This window comes from Camellia sinensis, chromosome 7 (assembly GCF_055761805.1).
Source record: "Camellia sinensis isolate YWXY chromosome 7, ASM5576180v1, whole genome shotgun sequence".
Taxonomy (NCBI): domain Eukaryota; kingdom Viridiplantae; phylum Streptophyta; class Magnoliopsida; order Ericales; family Theaceae; genus Camellia; species Camellia sinensis.
The window spans coordinates 70,395,292-70,414,285 of NC_138967.1; the positions used below are offsets into that span (position 1 = coordinate 70,395,292).

At 37.4% G+C, this 18,994-nt stretch overlaps 1 protein-coding gene across 3 annotated transcripts; it reads left to right on the top strand.

The window, feature by feature from the left end:
• Positions 1–16: 16 nt before the first annotated feature.
• LOC114277245 (uncharacterized) lies at positions 17–18,649 on the top strand. 3 transcript variants are annotated; one of them, XM_028219115.2, is made up of 8 exons: positions 17–160; positions 1,920–2,014; positions 3,494–3,567; positions 3,661–3,752; positions 5,867–5,975; positions 8,135–8,195; positions 17,477–17,578; positions 18,347–18,649. In XM_028219115.2, exons 1-7 carry the CDS (start codon positions 119–121, stop codon positions 17,544–17,546), a joined length of 543 nt encoding a protein of 180 aa, XP_028074916.2. In that variant the 5' UTR covers positions 17–118; the 3' UTR covers positions 17,547–17,578; positions 18,347–18,649. The 3 variants fall into 3 exon arrangements, with proteins under 3 accessions (XP_028074916.2, XP_028074913.2, XP_028074914.2); XM_028219112.2 differs by having other exon boundaries at positions 8,182–8,195; XM_028219113.2 differs by having other exon boundaries at positions 33–160; positions 1,923–2,014; positions 8,182–8,195.
• Positions 18,650–18,994: the final 345 nt, after the last annotated feature.

The following is an 18,994-nucleotide window of genomic DNA, read 5'->3' on the forward strand; positions in this document are numbered from 1 at the left end:
GTTTGCTAGAATTACCCAAAAAGTGAATAGAGAGAGAGAGAGCTCTGTCTGTGTTTGAGAGGATTTGAGAATTGAGACCCTAAATTCACTCTCTCTTGTTTGTTTCCAAGAAGAAAGCATGGCGACCATCACGATGGTGTCTCAGTTTCAATGCTCCACTGTAAGCAAGCAATAACCTTTCATATATTCCATGCCTAAAACTCAATATGTCTTCAATGTGTTTAGTCATTCATGCCAAACATTTCTTACAACTCTGGTCTCTTTTGAATCTATTGAAGCACTGCAAATATATATGTAGTTTCTGTTTGGGGCTGTGAAATGGATGGGAAAATTACAAGGAAAACAGTTCTTTTTTTTTAATGTTTTTTTTTTTCCTTTGTTTATGAAGTGACACTCAAATTTTTGGATTGTCTGATGATTTGAGGAAAACTTATTACCAATTTTTGGACCGCTTGATGAAGGAGAAAAATTATTGGATGTGATTGGCATTTTTGAGAGAATAAAAAATGTGACTACAATTACAATGGTACACTTTATATAATAGAATAGGTCATCATAAGCAATGGTGAGGAATTTATAAAACAAAGGAGGCAAATGATTTCCACAAGTAAGACATTTTCCCATTTTCTCATCAGATTTTATTTTTCCTGTTTTTCATGGTGTTTGCACCCATTTTTGTGAAATCATCTGTTGACAGAATTTTTACTAACAAATGGTGATAGACAAGGAAAAATTGTTCCCTTTTTTATTTTATTTTTCTTTTCCTCACCAAATCTAAGAACCAAATGGAATTTTAAGGTTTTGTTTACATCTTGAATTTGTGTACAAATCCCTTCTCTTTTTTTGGTAAGTAGATTAAAAGCGGACTTTTAAACTTTTTTTTAGTTTTTTTGAAAAATTGTGTAGAAAAGTAAAGAGGTGATGTGATCCAAAATAGGTTAAAAGTCAAAAGGTGGCTTTTAGCCAAGTTCCCAAATCCAATACAAATATAATTAGGTTGTAGCCATTTAGAGTTTCAGGTTTCATGTTAGAGACCGCTTTTTTTTTTTTTATTTGGGTCATAATGGAACTTGCATGTGTCTATGCCCTAATTATATTGGTTGAAAGTGAAAACACTAATGATTTCTGAAAATGAATACCGTGCTGACCTGATCAAGAAGCACAATTCTGAGTGGGCTGATCTGCTGAAAAGATGATAGAAATTGCATTAACCTGTGTGGTCTCCACCAATGTGGGTGCTTGGAGAGGGACTGGGTACAAAACTGAATTTGACATTATTTGTAGAAACTCATTCTTGAACTTTGTTGTCACCAATCTAGAAATCCAACCTTGATGACAAGTAGAATGTGAATGTATGTAGACATTGCTGGACCATACTACAGCGGTGTTTTTCTTGCAAGTGAAGTTAATGTAATTTTGTAAGAGTACAGAAATAAAATGAAATGCACGTAAGCATGTTGCACACACTTGTACCAAAGACCAATAGTAATAAAATTTGATATGCTATTTTTTAAAGCAATAGTAGGCTATGAAATGGAAATTGTTTTAAAGGTATACCGTATAAATAAAGAATGAGGAATAGTATTAATTCCGATGTTGTACAAATCGATGCTGAACAGTCTGATTCTTAAATATTTAGTCATTTAATGTTTTACATTATGGAGGCTAATTATTAGCTTGTTAATTTGTTCTAGGTAGAGATACTACTATGGTCTGAGAGCCTTTTTTGAAACTTACTTGCAGTTAGTAACCTGTGTATTTTAAAGAATGGATGGAATCTTATCATTCTGGTGTTGGAGTGTTAATTTATTTTGTTTTTTCTTACAATAGATTGTGATATACTTCTTCTCCAATTCACTGAATGTTGAGTGTTTTGCAGTGGTTCCTTGTTTCATTTTCACACTTTTTTTTTCTCACAGAAGTTCACCATTAGGAGTCTTTGCAAGCATGTTCAGACTAATCATAATGCAACAAGCATCAATTTATGTACTGTACAGCACAATATTTGTGGGAGGTACACTACTTATCTTCTATTTGTTTGAGAAGTTATCCTTCCTGTGATATGATATTCTCTCCTTATTTCTAGTATTGGATCTTTAAATATTGCAAACTGAGCATGCTTATCAAATATATATAGTCAAATGACTCTTCTCTAGCTAAAATATGATGCCTTTTTGGGTGAATAGCTAAAATATGATGCCGGTGAAGTCATTAGCATAAGATGAGCACACTCGGTTTGATATATATATATATATATGGGAGTTTCTTCAGCTAGAAAATAGTCTTAAATGCCTCGGCACTTTCGGGGACATTTCTTGCCTTCTTTGGCTACTTTCTTTGGGGCTTTTAACTTTATTCTAGATATGCAATCAGCCTTTTTTTTTTTTTTTCCCCTCCCTCCCTTTCTTTGTTAAGTCTGCATGAAGGGTGCCTTCTTGTCCTTGCTGTGATTCTCCCCACCCCCATTTCCTTACTAAAAATATTCTCATTTTCTTTCTAATAAAACTGAAAGAAAACTCTGATGATGGACAGATTGTGGAATCCCTCCTATTTCCATAGGACTCTTGAATATAGTTCAGATCAGCATTATCAGGAAAAAAAAAACTAATACCCTAGCAAATTACGTTTTGGAACACAAGTTCTGAAACATGGTACACTTCTGTTCCAAAACGGTAAGTAGCAATCCAAAGCGATCCCAAAAGTGTTTTCCAATATATCTCCTAAAGGTTTTCTTAGACTAAAATATAAGGTGAGCGAAGTTTTGACAGTACAAAACGTCAAAATATCATAATGCTCATAGAAATGTGTTGGTTAATAAGTAACTTTGAAAAGAAAAAAAAAAAAAAAAAAAAAAACCCTTACATTTTATTGGATGTCCAATTTTTATAAGAAAATTAATGCAAAAGTATTTTAAATTCTTTTAGTGTAATCTATACGTGTCTATCCCTATTCATACCACATTTTAGAGCATGTGACGTAGCATGTTCCTGGTATGTGGAATGTACCAGGTAACATAGGTTCAGATATTGTAGAATAGCATTCAGTATTCCTCAATGATATGAAACAGAATCACCCATTTAAAAGATGAGAGGAATGACAGAAGATGAAAAGTTGCAACTCCATAAAAAGTTTCTGGGTAGTTGGCTAGCCCTGGTATGAACCTGTTTTACCATATTACAGCAGTAATTCAAGCAATTATAACAACTAATATTTCGAGTGAGTTCTACTATTTACAACAATACTTCAAGTAATTATTAGAACTAATAATTCTGGTGATATGCTGATTATTTTTGGAACATTCCTTCAAGAAAAATTTGTCAATTTTTTAAAAAGTTGTTTAATGTGTTGCTTGCTCTGAATTTTACTTTGCCTGGTCTCCACATGCTACTGTCAATCCTATTGTCTTAAATCAAACTTTTCAAGTGCTACAATTGATTCTGTTAGTGTGGATATTAATCTGCTAGCATTGCGCTTATGTACTCATGCTTTTTAGGCAATTAAACCTCTGTAGCTTCTCTAGAGAAGGTCTTAGATGTTTGTCAAAGCCAATATCTGCGGTTGGTTCAGGTGATCTTAACTTGAAGTTACGTGCTGTTTTCTCATACATGATGAACTGTATTTAGTGTCAGGATAAAGTATCCTTTTACATTGGTATTGTAGGCTTGGAAGTCTCTACTGATCCAAAGGACAATGCAATAACCATAAAAAATGTCAAAATATTAGTGGAGTCTCGAGAGGATGATAAGATACACGTAAGTTTACTCACTTGACTTGTCTTGCTTACTTGTTTTCCTCAATGGTGCATTGCTAGTAATAAATTGTGGATAGTTGGTGTTTGAACCAAGTATGGTGCATTGCAAAATAGACATTCTGGTTGTAAAGGTCAGCTTTTAGTGTTTGTCAGCCAAACTCATGCAGTATCACAAACTTAATTTTCTACCAACCTCAGCTTGATAAATCAGTCCTTTTGTGATATATTACAATCCGCATAAACAGACTTGCCACCTTCCAACGTTGTCACAGTTCTGGATAATAGCATCTCCCATAATGTAGACATGGGGACTCAGGTACACATCTGACTTTTGAATCTAATGTTTATTATGTGTTCTCAACTTCATTTGGGGAAGAATTGTGAAAAAGTAATGAAATAATGAATTCATTTTTAAGTTGCATTACACGAGGGTGAATTCCAATGTGTGCACTGTCCTTTTTTGAGTAAGACACAGATATACACTTAAAAAAGGTTCAGAAACATGTGGAAATTGGTGTCAAAACCAGGTGTTTTACTAAAGTTTTCTTATGGTTAAAGAAAACACATAAAATAAACCCCACTTAAAAAATGCATAGTGAAAGCTTCTTATATTTGGAAAGGAGATACAAGTATAGAGTGATTTTGAATACAAGAAGCCATTCTTGTATTATTCCGTAGGAGTTAGGAACATGATCGAAGGAAAAATCTAGGATTTGTTTTTGATCGGCATCCTTTCAAGTCAAGTCTAAAACAATGTTTTGTGTGAAGTCTTAATATCTTGATTATTTTCTGTGGAAAGTTGACTTGAAAATGGGAAGTATGATTCTTATCTCAAAGACAATGTGAATTGTAATTTTTCAAAAGAGTAGCTAAATGAACTCTTCTTTAATTTGAACCCCATTTTACCCAAGTTCATGTCTATTATGACTTTAAATTGTAGCCATAAGGCCTTGGTGAGAATCAAAGAAAACCATCTGAGAAGGAACATTTTTTATTTTTGCCAAAGAGAAGCTGATAATCACAAAGAAATAGAATAAATGGATTATCATGTTTGGATTTCCAAAAAGAAAAGGTCAAGATAAGAGAAAATGGGATTTCATCTTGGCTGGAGTTAAAAAACAGTAGTATATGAAGGCTTGTTTCTTAGCCAGTCTACCTTCTGATATGTCATGCCAAAAAAATAAGAAAAAAAAGGTAGCAATACAAAATGCAATGCTTCTTGTTTTAGGAAATGTCATAAAGTTGCAATGTAAAGAGTCCGTTGGTTAAAACCTGTGGAGTTTGATATATTTCCTCAAAGAAATACATTTTTTAAATCATTTTTGACACTTCTTGTGTAAGATATTAGGAAAGATAACATAAACTGTAGGAAATTTAAATATTCTTAAATAATTAAGTAAGCTCATATTGGTGACAAATATTTCAAAGTGTTTAAATTATTTTGAAATGGTGCTGCCCAAGGTTTGCCAAAATAACTTCGGCAATACTAAAATCAACATGGAAAAAACTTTGCCAAATAAACTTTACGATAGTCATTCTTTTTTTGCTTCAAAAGATTGCATCCAATTAGTTCAGATTTTGACATTATCTTGACATGACATATAGCTTTCGATTGCAAAGGGAAAATATCTTGCTGAGATAATGAAACTTGAACCTTAACTTTCATCATTTCAAGATATAGAACCCCTTTCAACCTTCCCTAATGAGATTTTAAAAATTAATGTTTTTTTGGGAATAAACGAACATTTTTGTTAGAAATGTAGTTACCTCCAAAATGTAGTACTGTTTAGTCGAAATCATCTTTTTAGATGATGAGGAAAATAGCGGTGGGGACTCCTTAGATTAATTTTACCAAAAGAGATACATATTCTGTTTGGAAAGTCATAGATGAATTTGGAATTGTTCATGACAAACTTCCTTTCCATCAATGGATCAGTTTTGTTTTTTTTTCTTTATCTATGTCCTGGTTTGCTTTGAGGATTTTTGTAATATTTGGAAGTACTCATGATGTCATCTACTAAGGGTGGATTTCGGCCTCTTTGTTCCTTTTGTATCTCATTTTCATTTTATTTAATAAAATCTCTATTTGCTGATATTAAAAAGTGATGCCAACAGCTAAGGGTGGACTTGACTGGGAACGAAACACAAAAAGTTTTTGACCAGGTTTTGACAGATTTGGCTCGTTCAGCACCTCCAATTCCAGGATTTCGAAGACAAAAAGGAGGTAATACATGTATATCATGTAATTTTTTTTTAATCGGAAAAAATGTGTGTTTGTAGTGTAATTTCACGTATGTCATGTAATTTCTTGCCTGTGTTGAGTTCTCACCTTGCTTAAGACTGTGTTTGGATCACGGATTTGAAAAGGGGACGCAAATATGAGGGAAATGTCTCACCAGTCCTTTCCCTTTCCAAATTCCCACCCAAATCTACAATCCAAAAATAGCCTTAAGTTTCTATTTTTGGTAATCAATGTGGATGCTATATGTTTCTTTCTGTTTCAATAAAAACATAGAAAAACTGATGTTTATGACCAACTTATAAATATGACCAATGAAATCAATCCTCTTTTTCTTTTGTGTTTATGTGAGCTCGCATGCAAGGACTGAGCGATCTGAAACCCTAACCATCCTTCACTTTAGATGTTTTCAACTTGTGAAATCAATAATGATGCTTCTTTGAATACTATTACATTATTAACTATATTACAATTATACTAGCTGTTTGGAACTTCTGAAATATTTTTCTGGCCAGTAAGAGTAAAAGACATTTATAGCTCTCACACAAGTGAGATAAATATTTTCAAATTGCTGTCCAAAAGTAACTGATATGAATTCTAGTGGTTATACCAATGCTGCCTGTGTTGTTGACTTACAAGAGATGTATATATACATATTAGTATGTCTTGTTTGTATTGTGACCAACCTTTAATAATCTAACCATTTTGTTGCACTTAGTTTCTTTTATTTAGAAATAAGTGAAAACATGGAGTAGTTTTAAAGTTTATTACATCTTTACATGATAGCTACAAATTAAAGTTAATTACATCCTTACATGTGGCTCTCCACAAAGTCAATTTAGTAGACTTAACTGAGAATTATGTCTCACTCATCTTTTGCTTGGATTTTTCAATCTAATGTATATAAATTTACATGTATATTATATATATTGAGGTGTTTACAAGTCCTTGAGAGGTGATCATTTTCATACATGACAAATTACAATTAAACATGGTTTACAATACAAAATTGATGATATATATTAACAATAAGTTTCACAAGAGAATGAATTGGACTATACCTTCAGTGAAGAATGGAAATCCACGAGACATTGGGAAATAAGAAATGGTGGAGTTGTCGAATCTTTTTGGGTGTCTTTATTTGACCGATGTTGGTGATAATGGTGATTTGATACAATGGGTGATATCCTCTTTAGTCTGTTTAGTGCGAAGTTTTTTTTTTTTTTTTTTATGGCATTCTTGCTTTTAGGGAGTCTCCCTTCCCTTGGAAACCAAATGTGACCTTTTTTTGGTGTGCTTCACATGGGAAGATCCTTATTAAAAGAAGGCAAGTTCATATTAATTGGTGTTCATATGTAAGCATGACGAGTAAATTGTAAACCATCTTCTTATTCATTGCAAGGTAGCACGAGAGTTGTGTTGTTGTTCCTTGTTATGTTTGGTGTAGTGTGGGTGTTCCCTAAGGAGGTGAAGGAGCTTTTGTTTTTTGCATTGAGGAGAGCTCATGTGGATAGGAGGAGGAAGGCTTGGTTGGTATTAGGTCCTGTTGGTGTTAATGTGGATTGTTTGGGGCGAAGGAATAATTGGCAAAGAAGTTTCTATTCTGAGTTAAAGAGCAAATTGTCATCTTCTTTGTATAGCTCTGGGTTTCGAGGATGGTTAATCCATCTTTGAACTAATTTTTTAATATTGTAGAGACCTTTGAATAGGTTTTTGATGTATAGTTGTTATAGATCTTTTTTTGTATAGGGTTGCACCCCCTTGGTGTGGACTGTCTATTAATAAATTTTCATACATTAAAAAATATACAAAATAAAAAATTGTCATGTATGATTCCATAAAACTTGAGCTGGATTTTGCAGATAGTTTTTTCTCTGCAAAATCATAAGCTTAACTATATAGACTAGACATTAGATGATTTATGGTATGTCCAGTGATCACAAAAGCATGGTGTGCAGAATTGAAAGCATCTATATGCTTAGGATCATCTGTTGAATTGTTTGTCTACGTTACCATCACCAATTTTTTATCCTATTAAGGCTATGAATATGATATGCTGGTAGATATATCTCATGCCTCGCCTGTTCATTACTTTCAATTACCTGCATCTTAATTTTAAAAACTCCAGGAACTTATTAATCCAGGAATTCTAATCCTATTACGTTTTTTATATGCACGGATGCTACTCCAGGAAAAACTTCAAAGGTAAGCAACTGCCTTTACGTCTCTTTTTACTGTTGGATTTCAGTTCCTATTCAGTTATAAACTGATTGTTTGTCTGCCTCGATTCATGAATTATAACTTCTATTCCACATTCGATATTGGTTAACTGCAATTGGTTGAACTCTTAAGAAACCTTATAACCAAAAAAATCTGGCTTCTATAATTGTGAACATGGAATTGACTTCACCAATTTACATGGCATTTGGAAAACACAACTTGAGTTAATATGGAGAGTCTACAACATCTTCCATTTATTTTATTTTCAAATTTAGGTTATGTGGTCATTCCTTGATTTCCTAAAATAGAAGAAGAAAACTCTTCAACTGATAAAAAATAAGCCTTTTTCTTTTTATTATTTTTATTCTGCTGGATTACAGGGATACAGTCTGCATACATATCCAATTATGAATAACATGAGACAGATAAAATACTTTCCTCAGTTACCACAGGCTTTACTCAAATAAGACCTTTTTTTATGTATATTAGTTTTGATATAATATCATCTCTTATTAGTTAATCTATCAGGACATGATTTTCCCATACTTTCACGGATCATTCATTAAAATCTGAAGAAAAAAAAAAATTAGGTGTACTTTTCTTGACAAACCAGACATTTTTTATATGTAGGATTGCATAGTTTTTCATGTTTTACTGAATAATAGTAATTTGAATTTAACATATGATGCCTAGGATACGCAAGGTGTATATATCATACATGCATGCACTCACAGGAATATAATCTCAGTTGTCATGAATCTGAGGTAGCTGTTTCTTCATGTCATTTGGGACTGTTAAATGTATAGATGAGAAGAAGAAGAAGAAGAAAAAAAAGCTGCTGTAGATTATTAATTCAAAAACTTAGGGTTTCCCCCTTACACACAACTACTTATACTAATAAGAATAATACATAAAGGCCAAACTACCCCTAACACTTAACACTCCCCCTCAAGTTGGTGCAAAGATGTTTCTCATGCCCAACTTGCAACAAATAGAGTGAAAGATTTTACTACTAAGACCCTTAGTAAAAACATCCGCCAGTTGATCTTCAGACTTAACAAAAGGCATACATATCACACTCTTATTCAATTTCTCCTTAATGAAATGTCTGTCAATCTCAATATGCTTAGTCCGGTCATGTTGAACAGGATTGTGTGCAATACTAATAGCAGCCTTGTTGTCGCAATACAAAGTCATGGGACCACTACAATCAAGCCCTATATCACTCAACAAAGATTGAAGCCACATTAGTTCACATGTTCCATGTGCCATAGCCCTGTATTCAGCTTCAGCACTAGATCTAGAAACGACCCCCTGCTTCTTACTACGCCATGTGACTAGATTTCCCCCTACAAAAGCACAATAACCAGATGTAGAGCATCGGTCATCTATAAAGCCTGCCCAATCTGCATCTGTGAATGCTTCCAACCTCAAGTGACCATGATTAGAGAACAAAATTCCTTTTCCAGGGGCAGATTTAAGGTACCTCAAAATGCGATAGACTACATCCAAATGAGGTACACGAGGATCATGCATAAACTGACTCACTATTCCAACTGCATAGGAAATATCTGGACGAGTATGAGAGAGATATATCAGTCTTCCCACAAGTCTTTGGTACCTTTCCTTCTCCACAGGCTCACCAATTCCACTACAAAGATGATAATTAGTCTCAATTGGTGAATCAGCTGGTCTGCAGCCCAACATGCCCGTTTCTTCAAGAAGATCTAGAATGTACTTCCTTTGAGAAATAAAGATGCCTTTGTCAGATCTAGCAACTTCAATCCCAAGGAAGTATCTCAATGGACCAAGTTCTTTGATCTCAAACTCCTTGGCTAACTGCATCTTGAGATGGGTCACCTCCTCCTCATCATTACCTGTCACAACTATGTCATGTCATCCACGTATACAATAAGCACTGTTACCTTATGTATATTACGTTTGACAAACAAGGTGTGATTCGCATTGCTTTGCTGATACCCAAATCCCAGCATTGCCTTGAGGAATCTACCAAACCAGGCTCTAGGAGATTGTTTCAAACCGTACAAAGCCTTCTTTAATCTACAAACTTTTCCAACTGTAGACTGAGATGAGAATCCTGGAGGTACATCTATATATACCTCCTCCTCTAAATCCCCATGAAGAAAAGCATTCTTCACATCTACTAGTTGTAGAGACCATCCCAAATTAGCCGCACATGACAGAATAGCTCGAATGGAATTCATCTTTGCTACCGGGACAAAAGTTTCTTGATAATCTATTCCATATGTTTGGGTAAATCCCTTGGCCACTAGTCTTGCTTTGTACCGTTCAATCGTCCCATCTGCATTGTGCTTAATGGTGAACACCCACTTACATCCGACTGGGTGTTTCCCATTTGGAAGAGACACCAAATTCCATGTGTTATTTTTACTCAAAGCTTGCATCTCTTCTACCATAGCTACCTTCCACTTAGGATCATTGATGGCTTTTTTCCAACCCTGCGGAATACACACAGAAGAAAGGGATGAAACAAAAGCACGATACGTAGAAGACAACGAATCATATGACACAAATTTAGAAATAGGGTGTTGAGTACAAGCTCTAACCCCCTTTCTGAGAGCAATAGGAAGACTCAAATCATCCGTAATAGGACCATCACCAGCAGGTGAAGAAATGAGATGAGGATCATTACCTGAAGAGGTAGTGGAAACTGGGTGTGGAACTGGCATAGGAGATGATGATTGACTTGGTGGCACAAGAGAAGCCGGCTCTTTCTGACGCCGTGAATAAGTCTTAAGATCAGCTCTGTCCAAACGGCCACCGATATCCGACTCCTCATCAACAGAACTCCTAGGCTCCCCCTCACCACAAATAACAGCCCGTTGAGGAGGAAGGAAAAAAGACAACTCATGCTGATATGATGCCGTCTCATCCGCAAGCTCATCAATACCACGCTCCCCCTGAGGAGATGGCGGAGGACCAGGAAAAAAAGACTCAGATTCACGAAAGGTGACATCCATACTAACATACAACCTATGAGAGTGAGGGTCATAGCATTTGTAGCCTTTCTGAGTAGCAGAATAACCAAGAAAGACACACCGAACAGCCTTAGGATCAAGCTTCCCACGAGTCCGAGGTTGAAGATGAACAAAACAGACACTATCAAAAACCCGAGGCGGAAGAGAAGAAGTGGGATACGTCACAGGAAGAAGCTCAAGAGGAATTTGGAAGTGGAGGACACTAGAGGGCATACGGTTAATGAGATAAGCCGCGGTAAGAACCGCATCCCCCCAAAAGGACTTAGGAACGTTTATGGTAAACAAGAGAGAGCGAGCAACCTCAAGTAAATGGCCATTCTTACGTTCAGCAACTCCATTCTGTTCAGGAGTGCCAACACAACTAGTCTGATAAAGAATGTCATGGTCGTCGAGGTATGCCCGGAAAGCGCCATCAACATACTCAGTCCCATTATCACTCCTAAGAATTTTGATAGTAGCATTGAAGAGATTGGATACCATTTTATGAAAACTTTTGAAGCATGAGAAAACTTCATTTTTTGTACGAAGTAAATAAAGCCAAGTCACACGGGAATAACAATCAATGAATGTGACAAACCATCGATAACCAGAGGTAGAAACAACAGGGGAAGGACCCCACACATCGGTATGAATAAGCATAAAAGGAAAAGTACTTATTTTATTAATTGAAGGATAACAAGTACGTTTATGCTTAGCAAGCTCACAAGCATCACAAACAAAGTTATTCCTAGGACAATCACGAACTAATAAAGGAAAAAGTTTCTCTAAAATGCTAAAGGAAGGATGCCCCAAACGGCGATGCCACTGATGAAGGATGTTAAAACCTATCACCTACTTCACCCACTTAAACCTACTCCACTAAACCTAACCCACTACACCACTACCACCTCACCTACTCCACTAAACCTAACCCACTACACCACTACCACCTCCACTTCACCTACTCCTTACCTACTACACACTCACCCTCTTCTATATATAGGAATCATGAATCATTGTAATAAATCAATAAACATCAATCAATAATACATAAATTTCTACATGGTATCAGAGCAAGGTTAAGACCTTAGTATTTCTCGCTTCACCGGCGGGCGGCAACCTCGCCTTGGCCGCCCGCCGGACCTCAACTTATTCCGCTTATTTTCTACACATACCTTGACTTCTTCAACATTTTCTTACACCCCTCCTCCGCTATGTCGGCGGCGGCACCCGCATCATCGTCTAGCCTCTATCGCCGTTCACCTCGCCTCTCACATATCCGTGGTTGTACTCTTACTCGTCGTCGTCGTCGTTGGCGTTTCTGGCGCTGCTTTTCTGCTCGTCACTGCTGTTTTTTTTTTTTTTTTCCCGATTTGCTCTCTCTCTCTTAGCCATGGATTTGGGTGTGGGGTGTAGAGCTGTGGCTCTGTTGTTGGTAGCCATGTTTGCTGGCTTGAAGGTTTCAATGGCAGCAGTGTACAAGGTTGGGGACTCCGCTGGTTGAACCATCATTGGGAATATTGATTACAAGGCCTGGGCTGCTTCCAAGACGTTTCATGTTGGAGATGTCATCATTTTCGAATACAATTTTCAATGTCACGTGTTGCAAGTGCCCCACAAAGAATACCAAGCCTGCAGAAGTGTAAGACAGTAACATGCATCTTCACATACAGCTTGGGTAATGTGTAACTATCAAAAGCACAAGCTTCTTGGACATCCCTCTCTCTCTCTCTCCATGGACCCAACATCATCATCATGCACCCACTCTATCTCCCTCTCTCTCATCTTTTCCCACTTTCAAACCCTTTTCTTTTATTTTAATATATATATATATATATATATATTTTATTATAATATATTTTCCCTATCCCTTGTTAGTAAGCATCACCCGTTTTCCATTCTCTTATTATTATTTATTTTATATTCCACCAAAAAAAAAAAAAAAAAAAAAAATCACACTGCTGTTTTTCTTATCACCCATCCACAAATATTTTTCTCTATTTTCTTTATCCATTATTTTCTTTTATTTTATTTTTCTTATTAAACAAAACAACACCACAAAATAACACCAACAACATTCCACAACCTTGTCATTTTATTCATATCAGGGGATCAACCCCGATCACACTTTTACATAAAAAAAAAAAAAAAAAAAAAAAAAAAAAAGAACCCACACAAACAAAAACAAAACTACCACACCCACAGTGGGATTTTTCTTCTCTACTCAGCCGCCGGTCTTTTCTTCTTGTCTCCGTCCTGGGTGGTCCTTGCCGGTGTTGCCTCCGTGCTTCCTAGACCACCAAGCAAGTTGCCTTCTCCCTGCTCCTCCACTACAGCATACGGTGGACCTCCAAATCGGAACATCACGGTGGCCTTCCGCTTCAGCTCCTTATTTTCCGCCTTTAGCACACTTAACTCTGTTCGCGCATCCTTATACATGCGTTGGAGCAGAGCCAGTTGGGCGTTTAACTGCTGCACCTCATTTGTCCTACTCTGCAGCCGGTTCGACAAATTTGTAACCGCAGTCATGGTTTCCACACATGACTTCAATGTATACTGATTGGCCTCCACATCCGACTGCACTGCTATTTTTTGCTCCACCGACCACATAGGAAAGTTCAACGGAGCAAACCCTGGGGCGCTTGGTTGAGGTTCACTGGCCCCCGCACCCGTTATCTCTCTTGTTGACTCGTTGAGGTCGGGAAAGAGAGTGAGTAGACCACGGGATGAAGAGGCCATATTCTGGGTAGCTGAACGGGAAGAAGAGGCCATGTTTTTTGGGTTGCTGAGTGTTTCAGCGAAATAGCAATTTCAGACTGATAATGTTCGGAAGGGGAGTGTTTCAAGATTTGCAGCTCTTAGAGGCAATCTCTCAGAAAAACGAATATCTCTCTCAGAAAATGAAGAGTTTTTCAGAAGTTTTTTCCCAGGTTTTTTTGTCTTCGCTTCTGCCTCAAGCACAGCCTCCGCATTGGTTTATATCGACACTGACGACGCGGCCGACACGCCACTCTGTCGCTCACGTGCCTCGCCGCGTCTCCGGCTCACCTTTTGATGGCTCGACGCTTTCTGTCGGGCACGACTTTTGATGAAGTGGGCGCGCCTTTTGAGGGCGCAACTTTTGATGGCACGTCTTTTTATGGATTGGGCACGCATTTTGATGGCACGCCTTTTGAAAGATTGGGCACACCTTTTGAGGGTGCGACTTTTTAGGGGTCCGACAAGACTCTGTAAACTGTCCCGACATTGATTCCGGTTAGCTCCTTTATGGGTCCGACAAGACTCTGTAAACTGTCCCGACATTGATTCCGGTTAGTTTCTACAAGGGTCCAGCAAGACTCTGTAAACTGTCACAACAACTGTCACAACATTGTCTGCTACAACGGTCCGACATGACCCCATAAACTGTCTTCTACATCGGTCTGACACCACCATACAGTGTCCTCTACAACGTTATGACACCCCCATACAGTGTCCTCTACAACGTTATGACACCACCATCCAGTGTCTTCACCAATGGTCTGACACGACCATACAGTGTCACCTATCCTCTTTTATTTTTATGTATTTTCTTATTTTGTAACTCTCTCCAAACTCAAGTTGGTTAGTTCCTATCCCCCTTGAGTTTGCGGGGGGCTGTTAAAACCTATCACCTACTTCACCCACTTAAACCTACTCCACTAAACTTAACCCACTACACCACTACCACCTCACCTACTCCACTAAACCTAACCCACTACACCACTACCACCTCCACTTCACCTACTCCTTACCTACTACACACTCACCCTCTTCTATATATAGGAATCATGAATCATTGTAATAAATCAATAAATATCAATCAATAATACATAAATTTCTACAAAGGAGACAAAGGGAGGAGCCAGAAGTGCATTGCAGAGCCTGAGAGGACAAAGGTGAGGCAGGCATGGCATCCAGAAAGTACAGACCACTTTGTGCTCTACCACTACCAATCATTTTCCCTGTAGCCAGTTCCTAAAAGACACAATGAGTCGGAAAAAAGGTTACAGAGCAATTGAGAGCAGTAGTAAGGCTACTAACAGAAAGTAAGTTAGTTGAAAAATTAGGAACATGAAGAACAGATGAAAGCGAAAGTAAAGAGGTGCAACGAACAGAACCCTTGCCGGAGATAGAAGATAAAGTGCCATCAGCCACTCTAACCTTATCTTGCCCAGAACTAGGTGAATAAGAATGGAAAAAACTAGAAGTACCCGTCATGTGATCGGTAGCACCGGAATCAATGATCTAAGGAGACGGCGAAGAAGCACTGAGGGCACTAGCAGAAATACCTGTGTGAGCAAAGTTGGAAGAGGCAGAAGAGGAAGGAGCTAAGGCAGATGAAGAATCAAGTCGAGCCATCAAACGTCTGAGAGTGTGAAGCTCATTCGGGGAAATAGAACTAGCATCATTCGAGGCACTAACAGTAGTCTCAGAAACATGTGCTTGAGGACGAACACCACCACCACCACCACGGCCTCGAGTAGGGCGGCCATGCAACTTCCAACAGTGTTTTTTATCATGTCTATCTTTCCCACAATACTCACACTTCAACCGGTCCCGATCAACCAATGGACCCTTACCACCACCTGGAGGCAGAAAAGGTGGAGTATCACGTGACTTGGGGCCGACAACCATCGCTGACCGATCCAGAACAGGAGCATGCACCATAGCACTACGACGACTCTCCTCCTGCTGAACCAGGGCATAAGCCTCACGCAATGTAGGAAACGGAGAGCGACCCAACACCTGAACCCGTATCTGATCATACTCCAAATTCAGACCAGCAAGAAAGTCATACACTCGCTCCTTCTCCACAGCCTGCTGAAACATAGTGGCATCCTTGGAGCAAACTGGCTGGAAACTCTGGTAGAAATCTAACTCTTGCCACAAACCACTCAACTCAGCATAGTAGACTGCCAGAGAGCGATCCTTCTGATCCAAACCCCTAATCTTCTTACGCAATTCATAGGCCTGTGCATCATTCCCTTGTTGAGAATACATTTGAGAGGCAGCTATCCAGATCTTGTGAGCAGTATCCATCAAGAGAAAAGTCCGACTAATGGTAGGCTCCGTAGAATTGATGAGCCAGGTCATAACTAAAGCATTCTCAGAAATCCATTGAGCAAATAAAGTACTATCCTCAGTAGGTGGCTGGGTACTACTACCAGTAATATAGCCAGTCAAACGCCGGGCGGCAATCGCAAAACTACAGGAGCGGGACCAAATCAAGTAATTAAGACCATTAAGTTTGACCGGACTAATCTGGAGAGAAGGACTATCACCAAGAGTCAGACCACGACTCAGTCCACTCTCCTCCTTGCCCTTAGAGTCCTGACCCAAGTTGTCAGCCATGAGATGAGAAAAGAGGGTGCAAAAAACACAAGCCGGATATCAAACAAGTTCACAAATCACCCAACCAGCACACCAAACACCTTCTAAGGCTAAAACAGTCCAAAAGAAGCCCAGAACAGAGCAACCAGATCAACTACAAGTCAGAAAACCGAAGCAGAGCATCTGAACAGCGATAAAAATCCAAGATAGGGCCAAAATACATCAAACCAGGGACAACAAACCCCTCTAGGGTTCCAGTCGGCTCCCAAGGATAGGAGAGGAAGGGACAAGACCAGAAAAAAGAGGGTCAAACAGTGATTTTCGAAAAATCACCCAATTTTGACGAAAAATCAAAAAAATTAGAAAATTCAATCAATAATGACCAAACAATCAAAATGAGATTATAGGGTGATTACCCATTAAATTTCGAGCATACTGAAAAAAAAAAAAAAAAAAATTTATTTTTTTTTATTTTTTTGTGACTATAACAGACGTACCAGGAACAATATGGGGCTCTAAGGAACAATCTTCAAGAAGGAAGATAGTGCTCTGATACCATGTTAAATGTATAGATGAGAAGAAGAAGAAGAAGAAGAAGGAATAGAACAAGAGAAAGCTGCTGTAGATTATTAATTCAAAACTTAGGGTTTCCCCCTTACACACAACTACTTATACTAATAAGAATAATACATAAAGGCCAAACTACCCCTAGCACTTAACAGGGACACTGCAATTCCTTTAGGTACTGTATTTGCATGATAGATTTCAAGTTTTGAAAATACAAATCAACTGGGAAGCATCAAGACAAGAACATATTACTTAACTTTCGTATCTTTTGTCAAGTGAAATACTGCTAATAATTATGAGCAAACCTGTATTATTTCTTGAAGATGGCTGGTCTGGAAATCTCTGCAGGTTCCAAAGAGCTTTTTGTTACAGGTCCTTGGCGAAGAGCGCGTCACAAAATTTGTCATACAAGAAATAGTTAGTTCGACTATGGCTGATTATGTGAAGAAGGCAAGTCATTATTGTTACTTTATTTATTTATTTTAGGGTAAATTACACTAACCTCCCATGAAGTTTGGAGAAAATACAGTACACTCCACAAATTTGGCATAATTACGGTGGACTCCCTTAAAGTTATAATTCAAATAGCACTTAGTCCTATTTTTATTAGTAATTCATTAGTCATATGGATGGAAAAATAATCTCAAGGGGTTAGCTTGATGGTTAAGGTTTGGGGCCTGGGGTGTGCTCCCTCTAAGGTTTCAAGTTCAAAACTTCTTAGATGCAAACAAAGTAAATATGGAGTTTTGCCATGCCTTTAATTGGGTCCCACGCTAGTGGACAGGAGGATTGGTCCCTTGGATTAGTCAATCCAGTGGATTGGATACCGAATTATCCACGCCAAAAAAAAAAAAGGATGGAAAATGATGATGCCATCTTTTTACACTGAAGCTTATATTTGATCTGCATCTTTATATCATTTGCATTAGTTATGAACCCTTTAGCGTTATTAAAGTGAAGATTTGTGTAGTTATGCCAAAACTATGGAGTTTGTTGTTTTTTCTCAAAACCTCCAAGGAGGTCAGTGTAATCTACACCTTATTTTGTTATTATTATTAACAACCGGGAGGAGAGGAATAGAGGAGAAACTATTTCACACAGCAATAGAACTCGAACCCAAGTATCACGCCTAATAAGGGAATGCTTCATCCACTAAACCAACTCCTTGGTATTTACTTAAACAGCTCGACTAACCTTCTAAGTTGCACCATTCACCAGGAAAACCTGAATGTGAAGGACAAAAAGATTAACACAGTCCAAACAGCCGAAGAACTCAAATTGTTGTTTGCTCCTGGAAATGAATTTGGATTCAATGCCACATTGGAGATTGAAAATTTTGAATCTGAAACTACCAGTTCATGATCATCTGAAATGTAAAGAAATCATATTCTTCTACAGGAGCTTTGTTGTTGTTATATCTTTATTTTCATTTTTTTGGTAATATTGGCAATCAATTTTCCAGTGTAAAAAATGAGGATTGAGTATGTCGTAACATTATATATTACTTTTTTTACCCTCAAATTAATACCTTTTTTATATTGAATTTAATTGAAACATGTTCCTATAAGAAATTAATTTTTAAATTTGTGAAAAATAGATAAATTGATATTCACAGATCACTGGCCTTATAAATCTGCATGTCTTCGATATTTGTGCAACATACACACCTTTGCACTAAGGCCCTATTTGGGAACTTGGTTATTTTAGTTATTATTTTGGCTATTTTAACTTGGCTAAAAAAGTTGTATCTTGGAAGATAATTGTCATTTTTTTTATAGTTGATTTGATGGTTGTGAGAGAAAAAATAAAATAATTATGATTTAGATGTAACATTTTGTTTTATTAGCTATTTTAGAGAATTCTACT

Coding starts and splice junctions, on each gene's coding strand:
- LOC114277245 (XM_028219112.2), top strand. CDS start 119: ATGGCGACCATCACGATGGTGTCTCAGTTTCAATGCTCCACT. Junction 161..1,919: donor CTCAGTTTCAATGCTCCACT/GTAAGCAAGCAA, acceptor TTTTTCTCACAG/AAGTTCACCATTAGGAGTCT. Junction 3,568..3,660: donor AATATCTGCGGTTGGTTCAG/GTGATCTTAACT, acceptor TTGGTATTGTAG/GCTTGGAAGTCTCTACTGAT.